Raw genomic sequence first — 21,535 nt, 5'->3', positions numbered from 1 at the left:
ATTAATTTATGTACATTGTCTTTGTTTTTCACAGTATAATTTATCTTCACCAGAAGGCAAGGAGCTGAACCAAGCAAAGCAGCAGCTGAAGGCCCCCGTGTAAAATACCTTGATGCATACACAATATGAATGAGCCTTGAGAACATTATGCTAAGTGAAATAAGCCAGACCCAGAAAGACCAATGTTATACGACTCCAGTGATGTCAGACATGTGATAATTCACAAAGTCACAGAGACAGAAAGTAGACGAGAGACTCTCAGGGGCTGAGTTGGCAGACTAGACAGGACAGTGTTTATGGCTGCAGAGCTTTGGCTGGGGATGATGCGAAGGTTCTGGAGATGATCACAGAGACGCTGACCACCAGTGTGAATGCACTGACTGCAGCGGACCAGACGATTAGATGTTAACATAGCAACATCCTCGTTTTATTGTCATCATTCCTAGGGCTTATTGGGTGCTATGTGATTTTTATTTAATTCCATTTATTTATTGTGTATTTTGGGGGTGGCACATGTGTGGAAGTCAGAGAACAATTTGTGGGAGTTCTCTCCTTCCACAGTGTGGACTGGAGATTCAACTCAGGTTGTCAGGCTTGGTGGCAACTGTCCTTACCCAGTGAGTCATTCCGCTGTCCCATGTGACATTTTAACATCTATACAGTGTACAATGTTAATATCAGGAACACTCATCTACTTCAACACTGGCCTTTTGTGTGTGTGTGAATAAAAAACATTTAAAATTCTTTCTTGCATATCTCTGTGTGTGTGTGTGTGTGTGTGTGTGTATATATATATATATATTCTTTCTTGAATATATATGTATATATGCAAAACATATACATACATGTAAGAAAGAATTTAAATTTTTTTATCACAGAAAAATTACACAAAAATATATATGCATATGTGTTATATACACATATGCAAGAAAAGATTTTACACATGTGTTACTTAATTTTTTTCAAAACTCTATTTTTAATCATGTTTCTTAAATGTTTTAACCTCCCTTATAGCCTACTACCCACCAGAGGTAGTGAAAGAGAAAGGATACAGGGAAGTGGACCTGTTTAGAAAGGTTCTTTGGAGCAACGCCTGTCTGCGTTGTTGGAAAATTGGCAGTTCAGTTCACAGGTTAGCAGCGATGCTGCAGCTCAGTCCTCTGGCAAACACTTCACAGACACAGCAGCAGTCCAGTTTGGTAGAGTCAGGGTAGCAAACACGAATCAGCAGTGGTGGCACTGCCTAGCAGAGTCACAGGCCTCAGCCTTAGCTGAGCACGAGCCAGCAGGAGGGACCAGGAGGACGGCCAGGAGAAGTTCTCAGCTGTGCCTCTCTCAAGGAAGCAAAGATCAGCGAAGAAGCGAGACCAACAAGTGCTGCACAGCTAGCTATACCAGCAAGCCAAGCTCTGTCTCCAGACTGGTCACTGTCCGTTGAGTCCTATTTATACTCCCTCCAAGTGTCATGTGTCTACCACATGCACTGCCTTAGCACGTGCATCCAATCAGCCTGAGTCCATGCAAGTGGCAGGAAGTTGCAGCACACCACCAGAAGTTTCTCTCTATGGAGTCCTGACAAATGGAGCTCAACGATGCATGTAAGGTAGACCAACACATGTGTTGTTAGCCAAGAATCCTTCATCACGAATCCTTTCACGTGTTTGCTTTAGCAGAACATCCTTTCACCTGTGTCTGCTTCATGAGTCTGTCTTAGCCTTTCACCTGTGCCCACCTTAGCTAAAAATTCCTTCACATGTTTGCCCCAGCAAAACACCATCCAACTGACTTTCCAAAGAACCCTTGTTTCCACTTCACATATGTTATATGTTTATAAAATATGCACACATACACATATGTACAGAACATTCATGGTTACTTGTAATATACTGGGGCAGAGACAGCCAGACCTAATTTATCAAACCTGTTTGTAACTTAGTACACATTGAGTAACCTGGAGAATGCTAGGTATACTTTACTGAGACAGGAAAAGAAATCATTCTCATGAGAGAGAGAGAGAGAGAGAGAGAGAGAGAGAGAGAGAGGTAACTAGACAGCACAGCTATATCACTGTCTAGAAAGCAAAGTGAAGCAAAGCAAAATATGCCAGAGTGGAAATAAAGCAGAGAAAATCAGGAAAGAAATGGAAACACTCACATAGGCATACACATCCATTCAGATGTGCATGCACACACACATTTATCACACACACTTATACACACACAAGCACACAAAACCTTTCATGCATGTGTATGCACATACTTATATATTCATGCTCACATACACACTCATACACATGTGTGCACACCAAGGTCCTTATCATCTTCAGCCATGTTCAGGAGCATGACAAATTCCAGACTTCTCTACACAACATAGGAAATCTGTTTTGTGAAATTCTAGGAAAATTTGGTGTCCTATCTCCTGGTATTGAGGATTCAGGGTCAGCACAGGAGTGGCCAAATGGTACTGCCCAGAAAAATGCTGCTGGGTGCCAAGAAAACACAAATAAACATGCAAAGCTGGACCCCTGGATGTCGTTAGTGGGGAGACTTAATAGGCTGGTATGGGACAGCAGGAGTTTCCTAATGACTCATCCGGAAGGAACTCATTTCTGTGACAAATATCATAGTTTCGACCACCTTAGGTGCAGCTCTGTATCTTGAGCAGATAAACCGCTTCATCCATCTCTAAGGCAAACTTATCTCCAAGTTTGTAATGTAGGTATTTCTTTTTTCTCATAAGAAACTTTTGTCTTACCTCCCAGATCTTCTCCAGCTGTTCGAGGATGTTGGATACCCCAGGAAACAGAGGTTGACCCTGGAACATTTCAATGAAGATGCAGCCTGCGCCCCTAGCAAAGGAAGCAAGATTATCCATTAGGAGGCTGTTCATATAAAACTGGACATCTACAGCGCCTCCTTCTGAGAAACGCTGGGGATGCTGCTAAACAGGGGACACATGCTATTAAAGAGCCCCGTGCCAAAAACTTTCCTAAGAGAGGACCGTAAAGAGATGGCTCAAGTGCAGCGAAGCTAGCCACAGTCTGGCGCATGTTCCAGTTGTAAACCTTAAGCCACCTAAGCTCACCAGCTCTCCATTCTGTGGAGTTGGAAAGCCCTGAGACCCAATTTAAATAATTAAACTTAAGTTGCTACCTCCATAAGGTGTTGCGGTATGTGCCACTAGGAGAGAAAAAAGCACATTATTTCATAACTATATACAATTATTCTGTGCTGATCAAAAACTTAAAAATATTTTTGAAGACTCTAACCCTGAGTGTGGTTATATTCCTAGTCTTTGGGAGGTTGAAGCAGGCAGAAAAAAGATTACAACACACACACACACACACACACACACACACTCACACACACTTTGCAAATCCTATTATGATGTAGTCAAAATGCTTATTTTATCCTTATTGGTAGGGTTAGTATAAATTTAATTAAGCATGGGTTACTTTCTAATATATCATACTTATACAGGCAAAAAATGGAACATTAAAATAAAATAAATTGGTTCAAATGTTCTTTCTGCACATTCAGCATTTGATCCCGACTCTGATGTGCTAACCCATGGTATCATCCTCTGTGTTAAGAGCTGATGGTGCAACAAGTTTTAAAATAAGCCATAAAAGGACTAGGCGTCACTGGTGCTGAGCATCTAAGTGACTCTACAATTACGCAGCTAGTTTACTCTTGACTCCTGCTTGGAGAATGTTACTAAACGTGTCTGATTCACTTCTCCGTTTGGTACCTACGGGTTTCAATAAAGCAAACCTTCTTGTTTGTAGGTTTCCATTCAGTTACTTCAGTTACCCATCCTTCCAAGAAAGCTTTTGTTGCCTTAAAACAAAGGATCTCTTTTTCATGGTATCTTCTTATCTTCTTTTTGTGGTGCTAGCAACCAAACCTGGGCTTCTTGAGCATTAAGCAAGCACACTACCACTGAGCCACAGTCTCGACCTACCTTGGTCTTTCACACTTGTGACTATGGGAAGCTGAGGAAGAAGTCTTTTTGTTGGACAACTTCATGCTACCCTTTATGATCAGCACTAGGATTATTTACAATGTTACAGAAAGGGTATTTTGGTAAAATCTAGAACATTTGGGCCACTATGCAAGCATCACAAAATGGCATAGGTCTTTCTGTTGTAGAGAAAAAATGCTGTTTAGTTAAAAAGTTCCATTTGCATTTTAAGTAGCTTGAAACCTATATCTAACAGATTGAGAGTTTAAGGATACCCCTACACATATTATATGTAGTACATATAGTGTATATACATTATATACATATGTGTATAATATGTATATGCACGTGTATATGCTTCTACCTATGCTCTGTATTATTTTAAGACAAACCCCTGAATCAGTAATTGGACGATCCATTAAGTACCATCAATATTTAAGTAAAATTTTTAATTATTTAATCTAATGCTTTTGTTAAAACAAAGAGGCTGATTCTTAAATACTTCAATGAGTACTGTATTCAGTGAGTTTGAGCTAACATTTTTAAAGCTGAAAGCATTTTTGGGTATAATTGTTGTTCTGAAAACCATCCAGTCTACCATCCTGTTATGCAATTGTTTTCCAGAACTGAGTTAATTTTTACTTGTCTCTTCAGTTTAAGAACTTGGCTTGAGAGCCAAGTGTGGTGGCACACACCCTTAGTCCCAGCACTCCACAGAGGTAGAGACAGAGGCAGAGGGGCAGAGGGGCAGAGGGGCAGAGGGGCAGAGGGGCAAAGGCAGAGAGAGAGGGGCGGAGGCGGAGGCAGATCCATGAGTTTGAGGCCAGCCTGGTCTACAGAGTGAGTTCCAGGAGAGCCAGGTCCTACATAGAGAAACCCAGTCTTAAAAAATGTGGTGGGGGGTAGGGTGGGGGGATAAGGTCTCTAAACTATTTCACACACATACCCAAACCAAAACCTAAAAAACAAACCAAACAAAAAACAAAAACAAACAAAACAAAACAACAACACACACTCACACCTACTTTAAACTTTCTCCACATGCAGACCCAGCTAAGGAGCCAGTTCCTATTTCTTCTACTCTTCTGGTTTGTTTTCAGTCTTCATTCTTGTGACTCTTCTTACACCCTGCCTGCCTGCCACCAGGCTTCCAGTGGGGTTTCAGTCCGTAGATACCGGAGGGTGGGTGGGTGGGGTGGGAGGAAGCAGCCCCTGTGGCGGAGGCCTCACTCACAGTGGGAAACAAAGAGCAGGTGGCTTCAAACAGTGCATCCTTCTAGAAGGGCAAGTTGGTAGGGGTCAATTTATGGCTCCAAATGTGGTTCTTCAGTCGAGTTAGAACAAACAGCTACAATCTTTTCTGCATTTTCTGGCTCTCTTCCGATTTTTCCCCTTCTCTATTCTAAGCATGAACAAATTCTTCCAGAAGATTCCTCGGATTCCTTAGGCAAACCCCGAGGGGAGAAAACCATCTCAGGAGGTTTTAGCTTTTCCGAGATGTGAGGAGCATATAAAAACTCTGTGGGGCGAAATGAATTCATATTTCATTTTTTACTGTTAAAGCTAATTCAGCATGCCATGACAGATGCCAATAACATGACATTTCCAGTCACTTTCCTTGGGCCACATTTTAGATTTGAAGGTTTTCGACAGGAAGTCTGACAGTAGAGAATCAGGCAGGGACTGCTTTCTATAATTGGAAAGCCAGCAGCCACCTGCAGTCAGCAGCAAAGATGGACCCTGTGTTTCAAAATCAAGCCATCCTTAAAACCCAGTGTGCTAGGGGCTGGAGAGTTGGCTCAGTGGTTAGAGCACTGCTTTTTACAGAGGACTTGAGTCCAGCACTTACATTGGGCAGTTCATTAACACCAATAATTCCAGCTCCAGGGGATCCAATATCCTCTTCCAGTCTCCATGAATAGCAGCTCTCTCCCTCTCCCCCTCCCCCTTAGCCCCCCCCCCCCAACACTAAAAACCTGAATGTAATAGACTAGGATGAACCTTAAAAACATTATACTAAATGAAAGAAACCGGACGAGCAAGCGCAAGTATTGGTATAATTCCAGTTATGTGAAATACTCTGAACAATCAAACTCGCTGAGCTGCAGAGAGTGCACTGGTGGTTCCCAGGGGCTGCTGGGAAAGATTAGTGGGAGTACAGTTTCCAAATAATGAAAGATCTTAGAGATGCACAGAAAAGATGGTCACACAACACAAATGTACCGAATGCCACTGGATCGTTTCAAATGGCTAAATATGCTGTTGTATGTTATGTTAATATAGATCCTCCCCTCAAAAGCAAGCAAGCAAGCAAACAAGAAACCACCACATAGAGTTACACCTTTATGTGTAAACATCTTTTCTCCTCAGAGTTCCTAATGAGGGACTTTTAAGTTCTGAAGAGAACAAGGAGAAAGACAAGCAGGAGAAAGTGGTGGGAGACTAGAGAACACTGGCTAAGAACCTTTGTCATAATTCGACAGCGCCATGCGCCTTTGCTCTGGGTCCCCACTGACAGTGTGGCCCACAGGGTCCCCCCAGAGGTGATGATTGCTTCCCCCAAAACAAAATCATCAGCCACTGGTCCACGGCTGCCTACAAAGGTGCTCAGTCCAGTGATGGAGGGTAGCATACAGCGACTAGCAGAATAGAATCCTCTCCACTCCCTGGTTTTCTTCCTCTCTGCCCACTGCTCCTCTTATCACCCTGAAAAGGAAACAGGAGAAGTGGGAGGATCTCAGTGTGAACCCCAGTTTTTAGCAAGGCCTTTAAAGTGAGTAGGCAGTAAGCCCAGGGGCAATGCCGGCTGTTCTATTTGTGTTACTTTTTAGTTTTACTAAGTGAGCAATAGTGGAATGAGTAGAAATAATGGAAATGATTTTAATTTATTACTTAGTATTTATCTTGCTAGTGGGGTGTGTGTCATCAGAGGACCACTTCTCCGAGTTGGTTCCCTCCTTCCACCTTATGTGGGTTCTACATGTCGGATCCCAGGCTGTCAGGCTGTCAGGCTTTGGTGGCAGGTGCCCTAACTTGCTGAGTCATCTCACTGGTTAGATAGTACTCTTTATTGGTCAGTTTCCCCCAGGATCTAACCTAGGATCATGACTGCATGTAGATGGACGAGACGTCTCTGTGGCATCTTCCATCTGGAATTGTTCTCTCCTTTTCTCTGGCTTCTGAAACTATGATTCTAGATCTGGGTACACGGTGTACCAATAGACTGCTTGCCTAGCATGTACAAGGCACATGCAGGGTTCTAGTCCCAGCACCACTAAAAGAAAAATAATTGAAAAGAAAATATAAAAAAACACAAAACCTTTGATCCTTCAAAGATTAAAGACCAATTGCTTTAGTAGACTGTTCTGGAGTTGGGCTTCTCTGACACTTCTTCGTGATCTGAATTGGATAGACTTTCTTCTTCCAGGAATATCATACAAATGGCATTGGGTTCTCAGTACATCCTATTTGGAGGAACATGTCGGGCTTCCCATTATTCATTCTATCCCTTTAATTGCTGCTGTAAGGTGTGGTCCACCAAGTTTGTCTGCCATAAAGTTACTATTTGTTTCTTGTAATTGATAAGTAATTTGTGCAGCTGTGCTTTGTGGCTATGTAAACATCTTAGTCTTCAGCAAAGTGTCCCCTTTTAGTTACACATCGGTAAACCCTGTTTCAACTTAGTCCTACTGTACTGGCTGCAAAATAGTGACTTGCCAACTGTATCAGGTTTTTTTTTCCCCTTCTGTCATTAGTTGGCATTCTATGGGGGCTTGGGGTGGGGAGGGACTTCTCTTCCCAGCCCTCTGGCTAGCTAGCCAGCTGTCTCCAGTATGGACTCTTACTTTACTCACTAGGCTATAATTAATTTCTCTCATAATTTACTTTGATGTTAAAAGTGTCCCAGATTTGGCCAGGAGAAGCTTCCTAGACTGCTTCCCATGTCCTTTTGACATGTCTCCATTTGTTTTGTATCATTTTGTAAGGACTCCCAGTGGAGGGATAAGAACATCAACCCACCCACAAAACCTTCAACCCAAAATGTCCTGCCTACAAGAAGTGCAGGGACAAAGGATGGAGCAGAGACTGAGGGAGTGGCCAACCAATGACTACCCGGAATTGAGACCAATCCCATGGGCAAAAATCAATCTCTGACACTCTCAATAATACTTTGTGATGCTTGCAGACAGGCTTCTAGCATAACTGTCTTCTGAGAGGCTCCACCCAGCAGTTGACCAAAACAGATGCAGAGACCCTCAGCCAAACATTAGACAGAGCATGCCAAGTTTTGTGGAAGAGTTGGGGGGAGGATTGAGGAATCTGAAGGGGAGAGGAACTCCACAGCAAAACCAACAGTCAACTAACCTGGAACCTTGGGGCTCTCAGAGAGTGAACCACCAACCAAAGAGCGTACATGGGCTGGACCTAGTCCCCCTCCCCCATATGTAGCAGATGTGCAGCTTGGTCTTCATACACATCCCCCAACAACTGGAGCGGGAGACTTACCCTGACTCTGTTGCCAGCCTGTGGATCCTGTTTCCCTAACTGGGCTGCCTTGTCTGGCCTCAGTGGGAGAGGATGTGCCTAGTCCTGTAGTGACTTGAGGTGTCAGGGTGGGTTGGTTCTTGGAGAAGAAGGGGAAGGGGAGTTAGGAAGGGGCTGTGTGAATGGGGACTGGAAGGAGGAGGGGGCTGTGATAGGATCTAAAGTGAATAAATAAATTAATTAATAGGGAAAAAAAGAATACAGTTTGGTCCAACAAGATGTTCCAAGTCCCTCTTAGAGTACCCTGCCCCCACCTTAAAATCAGACAATTCCTCCAAGAACCATAGCTCTTTTTAGTAGACAGTGATATAAAGAGTTCAAGATCTAGATTTTAAACTGACACTTAGTTAAGATACATTAATAACTAAAAAGGTCTCAAAAAAGTTTTAACCACTGTAGAGAGATGGCTCAGCAGAGCATTGCTGTTCTTGCAGAGGACCCAGGTTTGTTTCCCAGCATTCAGGTTGGTCTCAAACTCCCCACGTAGCTGGAGATGGCCTTGAGCTCTAGCTCCCCGCTCTGTCACCCCCACCCCCACCATCTTCCCTCTTCCCTAGTGCTGAGCATATAAGAATTCACCACTATACCTGCCAGGGTGCTAGGGATGGGAGGGACTGATTTGTGTGTGTGTGCTAAGCAAGTTCTCTACCAATTGAGCTGTGTTTCCCACCTTTAATAATCGTCTGAAAGGAGGCCAGAGAGATGGCTCAGTGGTTAAGAGCATTAACTGCTCTTCCAGAAGTCCTCAGTTCAATTCCCAGCAACTATATGGTGGCTCACAACCATCTGTAATGGAATAGGATGCCCCCTTCTGGTGTGTCCGAAGATAGCTACAGTGTACTCATATACATAAAATAAATAATCTTTAAAAAATAATCATCTTAAAAAATATATCCAGGCTACATTCTAGAAGAATCCAACATGTGTTTGGATTCCTTTGAGGTAGTGATTGTGAAAATTGGACTTTTATTAAATTTCATTGCCTACTGGACATAATGTCAGTGAATATATTTGCTGTATTTATCCACTTAGAAAAACACGATTTAAAAAAATTGTTTTGAAAAGATAGGTGGTATTGTGATACACACCTTTAATCCCAGCACTGGGGAAGCAGAGGCACGTGGATCTATGCATTCAAGGCCAGCCTGATCTATAAAGCAAGTTCTAGGGTACCCAGGACTACATAGAGAAACCCTGACTCAAAAGAACAACCAACCAACCAAACATAACATAAAATAAACTTTACCCAAAATCTTTAAAATTTAAAAATTTATTTTAATTTTATGTGTACAGGCATCTTATCTACATGTATATCTATGCACCACTTGTGTGCCTAGTACCCAAAAAGCCCAGAGGGAGGTTTTGAATCCCCTGGGACTGGAATTACAGACAGTTATGAGCAACCATATGTGTGCTGGGAATGAAACCTGGTCCTCTGGAAGGGCAGACAGCGCTCTTAAGTTTTGAGCCGTCTCTCTAGCCTTCAGGGTTAGGGTAGGGAGTGGTATCTTGAAAGGTGGTAACCTTTCTTCTCTGTTTAAAACTATATAAAATCATAACATTATAATGTTATATAATATACAAACTATACTGCTATACATGAAGCAGAGAGAGAGAGAGAGAGAGAGAGAGAGAGAGAGAGAGAGAGAGAGACAGAGAGACAGAGATATGATCTCCAGCATTTTCAAGTGCAAGTTCCCTCCAAGGGAACCCATCTTTATTTAAGGCCTCAAAACTTCCACATATGACTTTGTGTGTCCCCACTCATGTGCCCTGATGCTCTCCTGCAGCGTGTTCTGATCGTTCCTTTTCTGTTGTTTTGCTTTAAATAAAGTTTCCTTGCTACTTTTCACACATTAAAAGTATCACAGATATAATTCCAGGAAAATTAACACATAACTATCAAAAGCCATGTGCTTGGGGAGAGATAGCATGTGCAAGGACCAAGGGAGACAGTCAACAATAAAAGAGGCTTATAAGGACTTTTGCTTTAGATACGTAAGGCCTTAAACAAAAAGCTATAACACATTATAAAAACACAGTCATTGAAGAAGACATAAGCAGGAAAAATCACCACTGTTAAAATTACAAACTTTGTGTAAGGGTTGGCAAGATGTCTCAGTGAGTAAAGGTGCCTGCTACCAAAACTACTACAGTCCCCAGAACCCACACAGTGGAAGGGGAACCAACTCCTGTGAGCTGTATTCCAGACCCTCCATACTCACCGTGGAACCAGCATCTACACATGCAAAGATAAAGGGAGACAGAGAGACCAGCAGAATCATAATAATAAAGAGACCACAGGAAAGTTTACAAGGAACAAATAATCCAGGAAAAGTGGCAAATGACAGATTCTACAGTGAGAGGAGGTTGGTATGGATGTCCCCAAGATGCTGTCCTATGACGCTGGCCTGCTGACTATCACAACTACTTTAGAAAAAGGCGACACTATTTTGTGAAGTTGAACATTCATGTATTCTCTGGGACAAAACACACATGTCCATAGTAAATGCTCTAGAAAACTTAGAGTGTAGTTGTGCACACCTGTGATGCTAGCACTTGGTGGTGGGGGTGGGGGTGGGGGCGGTGGTCATGGGGATAAAGGAACAAACTAACAAAATCAAAAGACAAAAAATCCGTGAAGTACAAACACCAGTTCTGCTCAAAATAGCAGAAACAAGTGCAGCAGATGCAACTTGGTAGTAGTGCCCTTGCCTAGTACACATGAGCTTCAGTGCTGGGTTACAGCTCACCACACACACACACACACACACACACACACACACACACACACAGAGAGAGAGAGAGAGAGAGAGAGAGAGAGAGAGAGAGAGAGAGAGAGACTATTTTTACAAGCTCAAACTTAAGCCTGGCACGATTGGCTAACCTGCTAAAGGTACTTGCTGCTAAACCCAATGACCTGCATTTGATCTGAATGACCCAAACAGTAGAAGAGAACTAACTCCTGCAAGTTGTCCTCACCTCATATTTGAGCTGTTGTACTCATCTCTGGCTCCCAAATAAGTAAGTAAGTAAATAAAAAAATAAGTAAAAATTTATAAAAAGTTTAAAAATTACTCTTAAAAGATCAAAACTAGGCAAAGGCAAAATAGTTTAAAGATTTTTTTTTTTAAAAGAATATAAACAAAACAGAAAAGTATTGTTTCTAACGGGGGAAAGGGTTTGACGACTGAAAACTAACATAAAGTTCAGGTAGATCCCCCTTCCACAGTGGGCAGGCTGGCAGGGAAGGAAGGTACACATGACTGTGGGACAGTACTGACTGATGCGGTCATCGCAGGCAGTGCTAAGGGTGTGCGATGCTTCTGAAGCTGCCTCGGTGTTCTCTGGGTGACATCACTGCCTCCGTGCTCTCTGGGTGACATCACTGACTTTTGTGCTGGGTAATTGTTTTCCTTGGGAGCTGTCTTTGCCATACAGGACACTAAGGAGCATTACTGGTGTCTCTACCTTCCCTTCTACCAGCTGTGACAACAAAGATTCTATAGGCATTACCATAAGTGCGACAAAATGACCCATACATGTGTGTGTGTGTGTGTGTGTGTGTGTTAAATATTCTATAGTAAAACAAGGTTTCAAATTGATGGGTAGAAGGTCCCCTACTGCCTGGGAAACACAAGCTGGAAGGCATCATTAGGAGCACAGCCTGGCTCTGAAGGCCTTTGAAGTCGAGCCTGCAGAACAGTGAGGCTGGCAGCCCAGAGCAGTTGAGTAGCAGTGACTGCTCTAGAAATGGTGCTCAGTCCCAGAAGCCTGCAACTAATTACACTTGGGGGAAAGGTCTTCATTTCTTAATTCTTTGAGAAATCTGAAAGTTTAATCCTGCTTTAAAATTACCTGCTTAACTAAAAAAAAAAGAAAAAAAAATCTATTGTTGACTTACACTGCAGACACTGGAGTGAGAGGATTTGAGCTGGGTCTGGTCTGAGAGCTTCCTCCCATGAAGATGAGCTGTTTCAGTAGAGGAAGGTGCTCTGCAGGCTGCTAAGGGAGGGAAGCAAGGACAGTCCTACCTAGCTGAGAGACCTGTGATCCAAAACAATGACTAGCAGGCCAACCTGTCCGCAAGGGTGCAATAGTGCCATGCATCTTTTGGCAACAACCAACAGCTCTCTCATTGGACTTAAGGCCTGCTTAACAGGAAGGAAGCCACGCCTCACACTGAAAACCTAGCCAACTACTGAGCCTAGTGAGGTCATGGGTCTTAGAGGAGAAACTACTAACCTCATTTTATTAAAGCAGCACAATGCTTAACTGCATTCTAAAAATTTATCCTTATATTCACAAATAACTGTAGCTCTTGTCCCTCATCAAAGAAGCTTCCCTTTGCGACAGATGGAGACCATTACAAGGGTAAAGCTGCAGAGTCCAGCAGGTCAACGGTGCCTATCCCCACCTACAACCCATCCTACACCTGAAGCCCAGGCAGCAGGAGAAAGAGGGGCGAAGACTCTGTAAAAACCAGAGGACCAGAAGTCTGCTGGGAGCTCGCTCGCATCTCCCAGAAACGACAATGAAGCTTTACCTCACAGCACTTCAATCATATGGCTGCTTAAGCAAGATCCAAACAAGAACACCAACAGGAATGTTAACACGGAAGGAGCAAGTTTCACAGGGCCCAACCCTTAGATAAGGAACTACAGGTGGCTAAGAAATGGTGCCAAGAGCTGAAAAATTAGCCTTCCCCTGGGATCAAACCCCTAATTGGTTATCCAATACCAAGTGGTCAGCCCTGAAATCATATATATACAGGTGACATTGAATGGACTCAGCAGCTTGTATTTACATATTTTAGATATATATGTAGATGAATATTATATATCTAAGCTATATATTCAATATATATATATACATATACATATACATATATAAGATACACATACAGACATACAGAGACAGACACAGACATATACACACACACTCATATGTGTATATATATACACACACATATATATATATTATCAGTATGTTCTTACATATTTGTAAGAACAATTAAAGAAAAGGAGGCCATGAATTTGTGAGGGGGTGAGGAGAGAGACATAAGTGGGGTTGGAATGAGAAAAGGGAAGGGAGAAATGATGTAATTATATTTAATCAATTTTTAAAAACTCTTTGGTTACCCAAATAAAAAGAAAATACTATTTTTGTCACATTCAAATCAAATAACAGCTGGACTTTGAAAATAAAAATTTGAAGACAAAAACACTATTATTGATTTTGTAAAATAGAAACCATGTTTCTATAAAGCCTTGGAAAAGGTCCATATATTTTATTACCTTTGAGGAGTTGGCTAGGCCTGTGAGGTCACTACACATCTAATGTGGTCCTCACATAACTGGATAGCTCTAGAAGCTAACGGGTCTGGCAGATGGCTCCATGGGTAAAAGAGCCTGTTGCTAAGCCTGGCAGCTTGAGTTTGATTCCCCAGAACCCCCACAGTGGAAAGAGAGAACTGGCTTCCTGTCCTCTGACAACAGGAAAGCTAGAAGGAGTATGCGGTATAACGAGAGAGCACTGGGGACAGAAGGCGCCTTGGGCAAGTCCTCTTTGGACCATTGCTTCTTTAACAATTAAAGCCCAGAATTCAAGTAAGGCTTTATGTATTGCAAGTCCCTGATTTTTCAGCATTTCAATGCACAAACAGTGATTATCCATGAGTGTAGTTGTTAAGATGAACACAGGTGGCAAGGCGACCACCGATGGACATCTTCATTTTGGGGGCACTAGATCTTACCATATGTCTAGCTCAGAGGAGTACTCAGTGGCTCCCAGCAAAGCGTCAGGTGGCCGGTACCAGAGTGTCACCACTTCTGAGGAGTATGTCTGGCTAGGAATGGACTTGGCTCGAGCAAGACCTGTCCAAAGAGAATGAAGATAGCACCCATTATCCTGGGTCTTTTGGGGAGGCATGGTGACTGACATACCAAGGAGTGTGTAAATGGCAGAACAAACAACCTGAAGGGTAACAGGCCAATGGCGGGTGCTCTCACCAGAAGCACTCAACTAGCCTGAGGTTTGTGTATATTGCAGCAAGAAGATATCTTAGCTTCGACCTGCTCTGTAACTAGATGAGGCAGCCAAGAATGATCAGTTAACTAAGTTCTTGCCTACTTGGTATGAATGGAGGTGATGTTGAACGTCCTTCTCTTTCCTCTGAGATATGATGAGCTGGAGTGACAACTATGCTGAAATATCTGGGCAATATCTGTAGGATGGTGGAACCACATGACAGATGAAAACTGGACAATGACACTATGGGGCTCCCATGACAGCTCTGACTGCTCTGGTGAGTAAGGTTGTTTCTAGAACACTATACCACTGTACTGTGGGTCTCTACAGTAGCAGTGAATAATATGGTTCATGATGAATATGTCTGCTTTACATTTCTGTAGTCTAGCATACTGTCTACCAGTTTAGTAGAAAGAGAGAGGACTGTTGGTCCAAGTTAGCAGACTGAGGTCACTTCCTCTCAAGTGCTTCTCTGCAAAACAAGAGTGTAAGTCAGTGGCCCATCTCCCAGAACAGCAGCACCCACAGCTGGGGAAACCTTACAAGAGGAGTTATCTTGTGGAGAGTTGGTAAATGGCTAGCTGCTTAATGCGCATGTGTTGGGATGAGCCATCACTGAAAAGCAAAATCCTCTGAATGTCATTTGATATCCTCCAACAAAGAAGACTGGTTTCTTGTCTCATGAGAACCAATGTGTCAGAGCTGGGGAGGCAGCCCAGTGGTAGAGCAGTTTCCTAGCATACACAAAGCCCAGTGTCTAAAACAAACAAACAAACAAACAAACACCAAAGACCAAACCAAACAAAAAACCCCCACTAAACCCTGTGTGTCAGTCCAGTGTGGTGGTACATACTTGTAATCTCTGCACTTGGGAGACAGAGCCAGGAGGATTGCTGCTAGTTTAAGGCCAAGCCTGGGTCTACACGGTGGGTTTTAGGTCAACCAGGGCTACATAGTGAAATCCCATCTTTAAAAAAATGTAGTACTGAACATTTAGTACTACACTAGGAATATAATAAGCAAACATAGACTCTCAACTACCTGCTAATGAAGAATAAAATCTAAAATCACATATAAATATTTACATGTATTATGTGTTTATGAATTTCTGTATTACATGTCTGTGGATATAAACTACGGTATATGTTAAAATGGAAAGACAGTTATAGAGGAATGTAGTCAAGCTGATGTTGACATTTAAGGGCACAGAACAAGTGTCATTTCCATTTATGCAGGAGGTCATGCTACATTCTCAGGTCAACTCTGTTCTGCCTAGGATAGTGATCTGCTCTGACAGAGTTGCCATTATCCACTTAGATATAGAGACATTTCCTAAGTACAGTCTACTCCACAGACGTCACTACATCAAATGTGACATTGGGATGCTATGAGGACCTATTTTAGGCCTCTGGCTAGATGAGTCTTAATGGAATTCCAAGAGACTTCCACACTCTCCCTCCTTCTTGCCTCATGTTTCCCGTCTGTCAGTTTGACAGCCACACACAGCATCCCATTCTTGGGCTCTGGCTTTCAAAGGGCAAGCCTAACCGATGCCTGGAGCAAGCGCGTACAGAAGATTCATTGTTCACAGGCCCGAGGAGACCTGAGGGGCGACTCACCAAAATCAGCCAGTTTGAGCTCTCCCAGGTGACTGAGGAGCAAGTTCTGAGGTTTCAGGTCCCTGTGGAGAACACGCTGGTGGTGGATGTATGCCAGGCCCCGCAGAAGTTGAAACATGAAAAGCTGGAAGAAATGAACACCATACCTAAGGACATTTGAGCCACTGTGCATTGTAAATCAAAAACATTCCTCTAAAAGAATATAGTGAAAGTGTCTCCTGAGAGATGAGAGAGAGAGAGAGAGAGAGAGAGAATTTTTTTTAGAATTGTTGAGAAAGGTGGGGTATTTCAAGTAGACTGCATCTCAAACAAAGAATTCTGGCTTTTCCTGCCACCTTATTTCCTTGATACTGAAGGAGATGCCCATCCCTAAACATCTAAAGTGAAATCTTGAGGTCTCCTTAGGAGCACTTGTATTAATTAAGATGTGAAAGATAACTTTTTTTCCCACAGATGAACTTGGCATGTCAGGTCAAAGTTGACCTTGAAATCACAGTCTGGAGCTTACAATTGCTTTGTTTTTTTTTTTCCAGGCTCCGATACGAACCCATTTAAAGCTTTAATACCAGGAGACACAACTGGGAAATCAATTTTAAATGGTATTAAGAAATAAAGCAGAGCTGGAAACTTGGCTCAGGGGTTAAGAGTGCTGTTGCTCTTCCAGAAGACCCTGGTTCAATTCCCAGCACCCACATGGCAGCTTGCAACGGTCTGTAACTCCAGTTCCAGAGGATTTGGCACCTTTGCACAGACATACATGCAAGCAAAACATCAATGTATGTAAAAATAAACCTTTTTTTTTTAAGGGGAGGAGAATGAAGGAGAGGGTGAGGTAGCTCAGTAGGTATAGGTATTCTCTATGTAAGCCTGGAACCCTCTGCTCAGTACCCAGAAGCCACATCCAGGTGGAAGGAGAGGATGGACTTCACAGAGCTGTCTTCTGACGCCAGCCTCCATATGCACACACAAGTGATTGATTTTTGTTTTGTTTTTAAATATGAGGAAATAAAGGATTTTACTGTCTTCATAAGTTATTTAAAACCCTTGAATTCAAAGTTGAAAATGAGGAAAATATCTACTATGTGTTAAAAGGGAAGAGAGCCGGTTACCTCAAGCAGACACTGAGATGCTTAGCGGTCAGCAGAGTGCCTGGATGTAGACACTGTACACTAATCAGTTACCTTACCCCTCCCTACTTGCTGTTCTGTCCCTCTCCGCTCCGACTCCTCGGGCTCCCCCTAGCTTTTGTAAGTGGTAAAACCCCGGGGGTATTGAAGTATGGTATCTCACAGCATCTTAAAACTCTGGCCTTACCAAACCTTACCGCCCACTCACGTTTCCACCCCCTCAAGCCGGTCTCTTCCTCCAACACGTAGAGTAGAGCCAAACCTGAAGGCGCTTTCGCAATTAATGCTAAGCTAGATCTTGGTTCCTGGTTCTAGAGCAGCTTCCCACACCCCGGAGTTCAGGCATGATGAAGTAATTCTGTTGAGTTAGTGGCCATCTGGGACACAAGTCCCTCAAAGCCACAACTGGAATCTTAGCACTTGAGAGTTTAAGGCAGGAGGATAACGTGTGTGTGAGGATTAACCTACATATTAAGACACCATCTTAAAAACAAAACAAAACAAAACAAAACAAACAAACAAACAAAAAGCAGAGCAGAAAGCAAAAGAGAAAGCACAATGACAATAGGATTAACCAAGTCTGGACAGAGAAGGCCATGGTTCTCTACTTCTGAAGTATCTATCCCTGAGTCTTGTTCATCAGGAACCAGAAACAAGGCGTTAGGAAGATGGCTGAGTCAGCAAAGTGCTTACCGTGCAAGCATGAGGACCTGAGTCTAGAGCTCCAGCATCCATACGACAGCTGGGGTGTGGCAGCCCACACCCATCTCAGTGCTGGACGGACAGAGACAAGAGGATCCCAGAGCTCATGGGATCCTCACTAGCAAGCTAGTCTGGCTGAATCGTGAGTTCTAGGTTCAGTGACAGGTCTTGTCTTTAAAAAAGTAAGTATGATGCTTTGAATAATAATGCTCCCCATAGGCTCATATATTTGAATGTGTAGCCACCAGGGAATAGCACAATTTCAAAATATTAAAAGGATTATGAGGTGTGGCCTTGTTGGAGGAAGTGTGTCACTAGGGGTGGGCTTTGAGGTTTCAAAAGCCCACACAAGCTGCATTCTCTCTCTCTCTCTCTCTCTCTCTCTCTCTCTCCTTGCTTCTGCCATGTTCTGATCATTTCCATCTACCAATTTCTCTGGTTGCTTGTTTATAGATGCCGCTGCTAATGGTGTGTAGGTTAGTGGCCGTGGGGCTCTGTCCTTGGCCCGCTACCAGAATTCTTCTCACTGCTCTCCATTAGCCTCCTTAACTTTAAGATGGCCTCAGCTAACAACTGTACAGCGATCATTTCAAAATCTTTAGCTCCAAATCAAACTTTTCTTTTTAAAACTTGTATGTGTGTGTGTGCGTGCACACACACAGGTGCTTGTGTGTCATGGTGCACCTGTGTATATCAGTCAGAATACAACTCTCAAGAGACTGTTCTCTTCTCCACAGTGGGTTCCAGGATCAAACCCAGGTCCTCAGCTTGTATGGCAAGTGTTTTAACCCACCAGCCTCTCCACTTTATCTTTTGAGGCATGGTCTCCCATTGAACCTAAACCTCATTATAGCAGCTAGACTGGCTGGCCAGCAAGCCCCAGGAATTCAGGATGCCTTCAGTTCCCCTGTTACAGATGCCTACCGCCTTGCCAGGCTTTTAAATGGTGGCTGGGGATCTGAATGGAGAGCTTTGTGCTTCAAGCTCCTTCAGCAAGCACTTTACCCATGGAGCCATCTCCCCAGCCCCTGAATCCCTTTTGACTTTCAGACTCACATAGTCTGAAGTTCACAAACATCCCACAATGCCCTTACTCAGCAAGCTAAAATGTGATTCACTGTATCCCTCCCAAATCCATTTCCTTCCTGTTCCTCCCTCGATGAATCCAACACCATCCATCTTGTTGCTCAAAGCCAGAGACATTCTTGCTGACTCTTCCCTCACCCATCAATTTTGGCTAATTGATCACAGGCCCAGGCCCAGGTAACTGTTGTCTTAACCAGCCTCGCTGTCAAGGCTGTAACCCAGCATTTAGAGTCAGCAGAGGAAGGGGATTGCCAGCGTGGGTGTTGGAGGTGATAGTGGATGAATGTAGGTGGATGTCAAGTTAAGGGAATATCACACACTCACACACACACACACACACACACACACACACACACACACACACACGAGAATTTCCCCTCCTTCCAGTCCTCTTCCCACATTGTTACTAGAGAGAACTATACATAAAGAAAAGTCTAGTTGTTTTCTCCTTGCCTAATGCCATTGGATGACACCAATATGCTTCTAAAGATGTCACAATGGGGTCCTTTATTTTGTATGAAAATAAATAAATAAATAAATAAATCTCCTAGATGGGTTTCATACAGAGAAGCACAACACAGCAGGCCTTTCATGCAGTGGCTTTTACTTCCTGGAGTTTCATCTTTAACTGCCTCTAATTCCGTGAATAACAAATTCAGATTTTACTGTTTAGCTTCAGTTCTGGGGTAACTTCATGGCTGCTTCTGGCTAGGGAGTTCATTTCTGCCCCTACCTTAGACTAGTGTTTTGTCTCCATAGACCCCACCCCCCAAATTTGTACTTATTAATGTTCTGCTAACAAATTTCCAAAGTCTTTGCAGTAAAGAATATAATTTTTTAATGATATTTGTTGCAGCAGGATACAAAGACAGAGACAACTTTGGGGACATAAGAAGAGATAGGAGGCCTCAATCCAGAGTCTGAAACCTCTCACTGGCTGAAAATCAAAAATTCCAACACAATGAAGATTTGCTTACAGTCTTTATCCTTATCCAACTGTATACCTAAAATTCTCCAGAAATGTCACCGGGAAGCTCACTTACAGTAAAAGGATATAGCCCAACTGTGTTGAAAAGCCCTAGTGACACCTGGTCTTATCTCATCAAATTGTAATACTATTCAAGATTCCTATAGAGCCACTTTATAACCTCAATTATCAAACAAACAAACAAAACAGGAATGAATATAGAGCAGGGAAGATCTTTCAGAAACTCAGTAATCAATGAAAATCCAAAAGCTTTTAAAATCCCATTCAGCTGAATGGTGGTGGTGCACGCCTTTAATCCCAGCACTTGGGAAGCAGAGTCAGGTGGATCTCTGAGTCCAAGGCTAGCCTGAGCTACAGAGTGAGTTCCAAGATAGCCAGGCTTACATACCAAAACCTTGTCTCAAATGCATGCATACGCGCGCGCGCACACACACACACACACACACAAGTTTTCAATAAACTCCAACTCTGCCTCATGCTGGCTCAACCTGAAATCCTTTTGAAATTCTTTTCTGTGGCAAAGCCAAGGATCTGGTTTCACCCAAGAGGTAGGCCCTAAAAGATAGGAACTAACTGTACTGCTATGTCTCCAGTCACACTGCCTCTGACAGTTGTGATGCCCTTGGCTGTGAGGACACTTATAACTTTACAGACACTTACATCTTACAGTTCTATAAGCAGCTTGCTTTTGTCGACTATTTCTCTTACCCCTAGGCACAAGAACCCTACCAGGAGTCCTCCTGTCTTTGGGCTCATTTGACCATCTGCTCTCAGTCTGTATTCTTAACCCCACAGGCCAGTAGGCCTAAATCTGAACTTCCATCTCCCAGACTCCTCCTCATCTGCTCGTCTCCCTGCAGAGAGTCTATCCCAAGTCGTTGCTGGACACGCTAAAGCTGCTCCTCTTCCTCTTCCTCTTCCTCTCCAGGCCAACATCTCCCATTTTTGTCAATTCTGGTATAATTCTGCTGGTCAATAAAGCTCAGCCATCAACCGTGCTTGCCCACCCGCCCCTTCCCTCTTCATGCCCTGGTCACCAAACCCTCACTGAGCCTTTCTTACTCTTCTACATCCCCTTACACTTCTGCCATGGCTACTGTACTATAGGTTTTGAAGGTCCTTAACCTCCCTGCCGCTCACAGTTGATCCACCTCTGCATCGCTGTGGATAATGCCAGAAACGCATCTAGACTTCATCCTGTATGTACCAAACCCGACCCCCAGCCAGTCATCTCCTCACTGGGTTTGACAAGCACCAGGCTAGTGCACAGCCAGCAATTTCCAACTGGGATCTCTGCTTCTAGTCTCTTCTTCCTCATAAAACTTTTATTCCCCCACACATGTTATTCCCCTCTCCCAACTCTACCCCCGCAGCTAGAAGCTTGCTGTCCAGCCTGATGACCCGAGTTCAATTCCCATGACCTATATAGTGACAGGACAGAACCAACTCCCGTAAGCTGTCCTGACCTGCATCTC

At 43.3% G+C, this 21,535-nt stretch overlaps 1 protein-coding gene across 6 annotated transcripts in view; it reads right to left on the bottom strand.

Moving 5' to 3' along the window:
• Positions 1-21,535, bottom strand: part of Cdk15 (cyclin-dependent kinase 15) — a 95,637-nt gene that overhangs the window by 48,455 nt on the left and 25,647 nt on the right. For 5 of the 6 annotated variants that reach the window (XR_373255.4, XM_006496049.4, XM_006496048.4 and 2 more), the window contains exons 7-9: positions 16,158-16,281; positions 14,264-14,384; positions 2,755-2,848 (exon numbers count right to left, since the gene is read on the bottom strand). Coding sequence is in view for 5 of the 6 variants with exons in the window: in XM_006496049.4 (XP_006496112.1) it covers positions 2,755-2,848; positions 14,264-14,384; positions 16,158-16,281 (339 nt within the window). In the remaining variant the exon portion in view is untranslated. Of the gene's footprint in view, positions 1-2,754; positions 2,849-14,263; positions 14,385-16,157; positions 16,282-17,977; positions 18,271-21,535 lie in introns of those variants that run through there. The other variant, XM_011238531.2, reaches the window with a different exon arrangement.

This window comes from Mus musculus, chromosome 1 (assembly GCF_000001635.26).
Source record: "Mus musculus strain C57BL/6J chromosome 1, GRCm38.p6 C57BL/6J".
Taxonomy (NCBI): domain Eukaryota; kingdom Metazoa; phylum Chordata; class Mammalia; order Rodentia; family Muridae; genus Mus; species Mus musculus.
The sequence above is the reverse complement of the archived record's forward strand: the minus strand, read 5'-3'. Positions and strand labels throughout refer to the sequence as shown.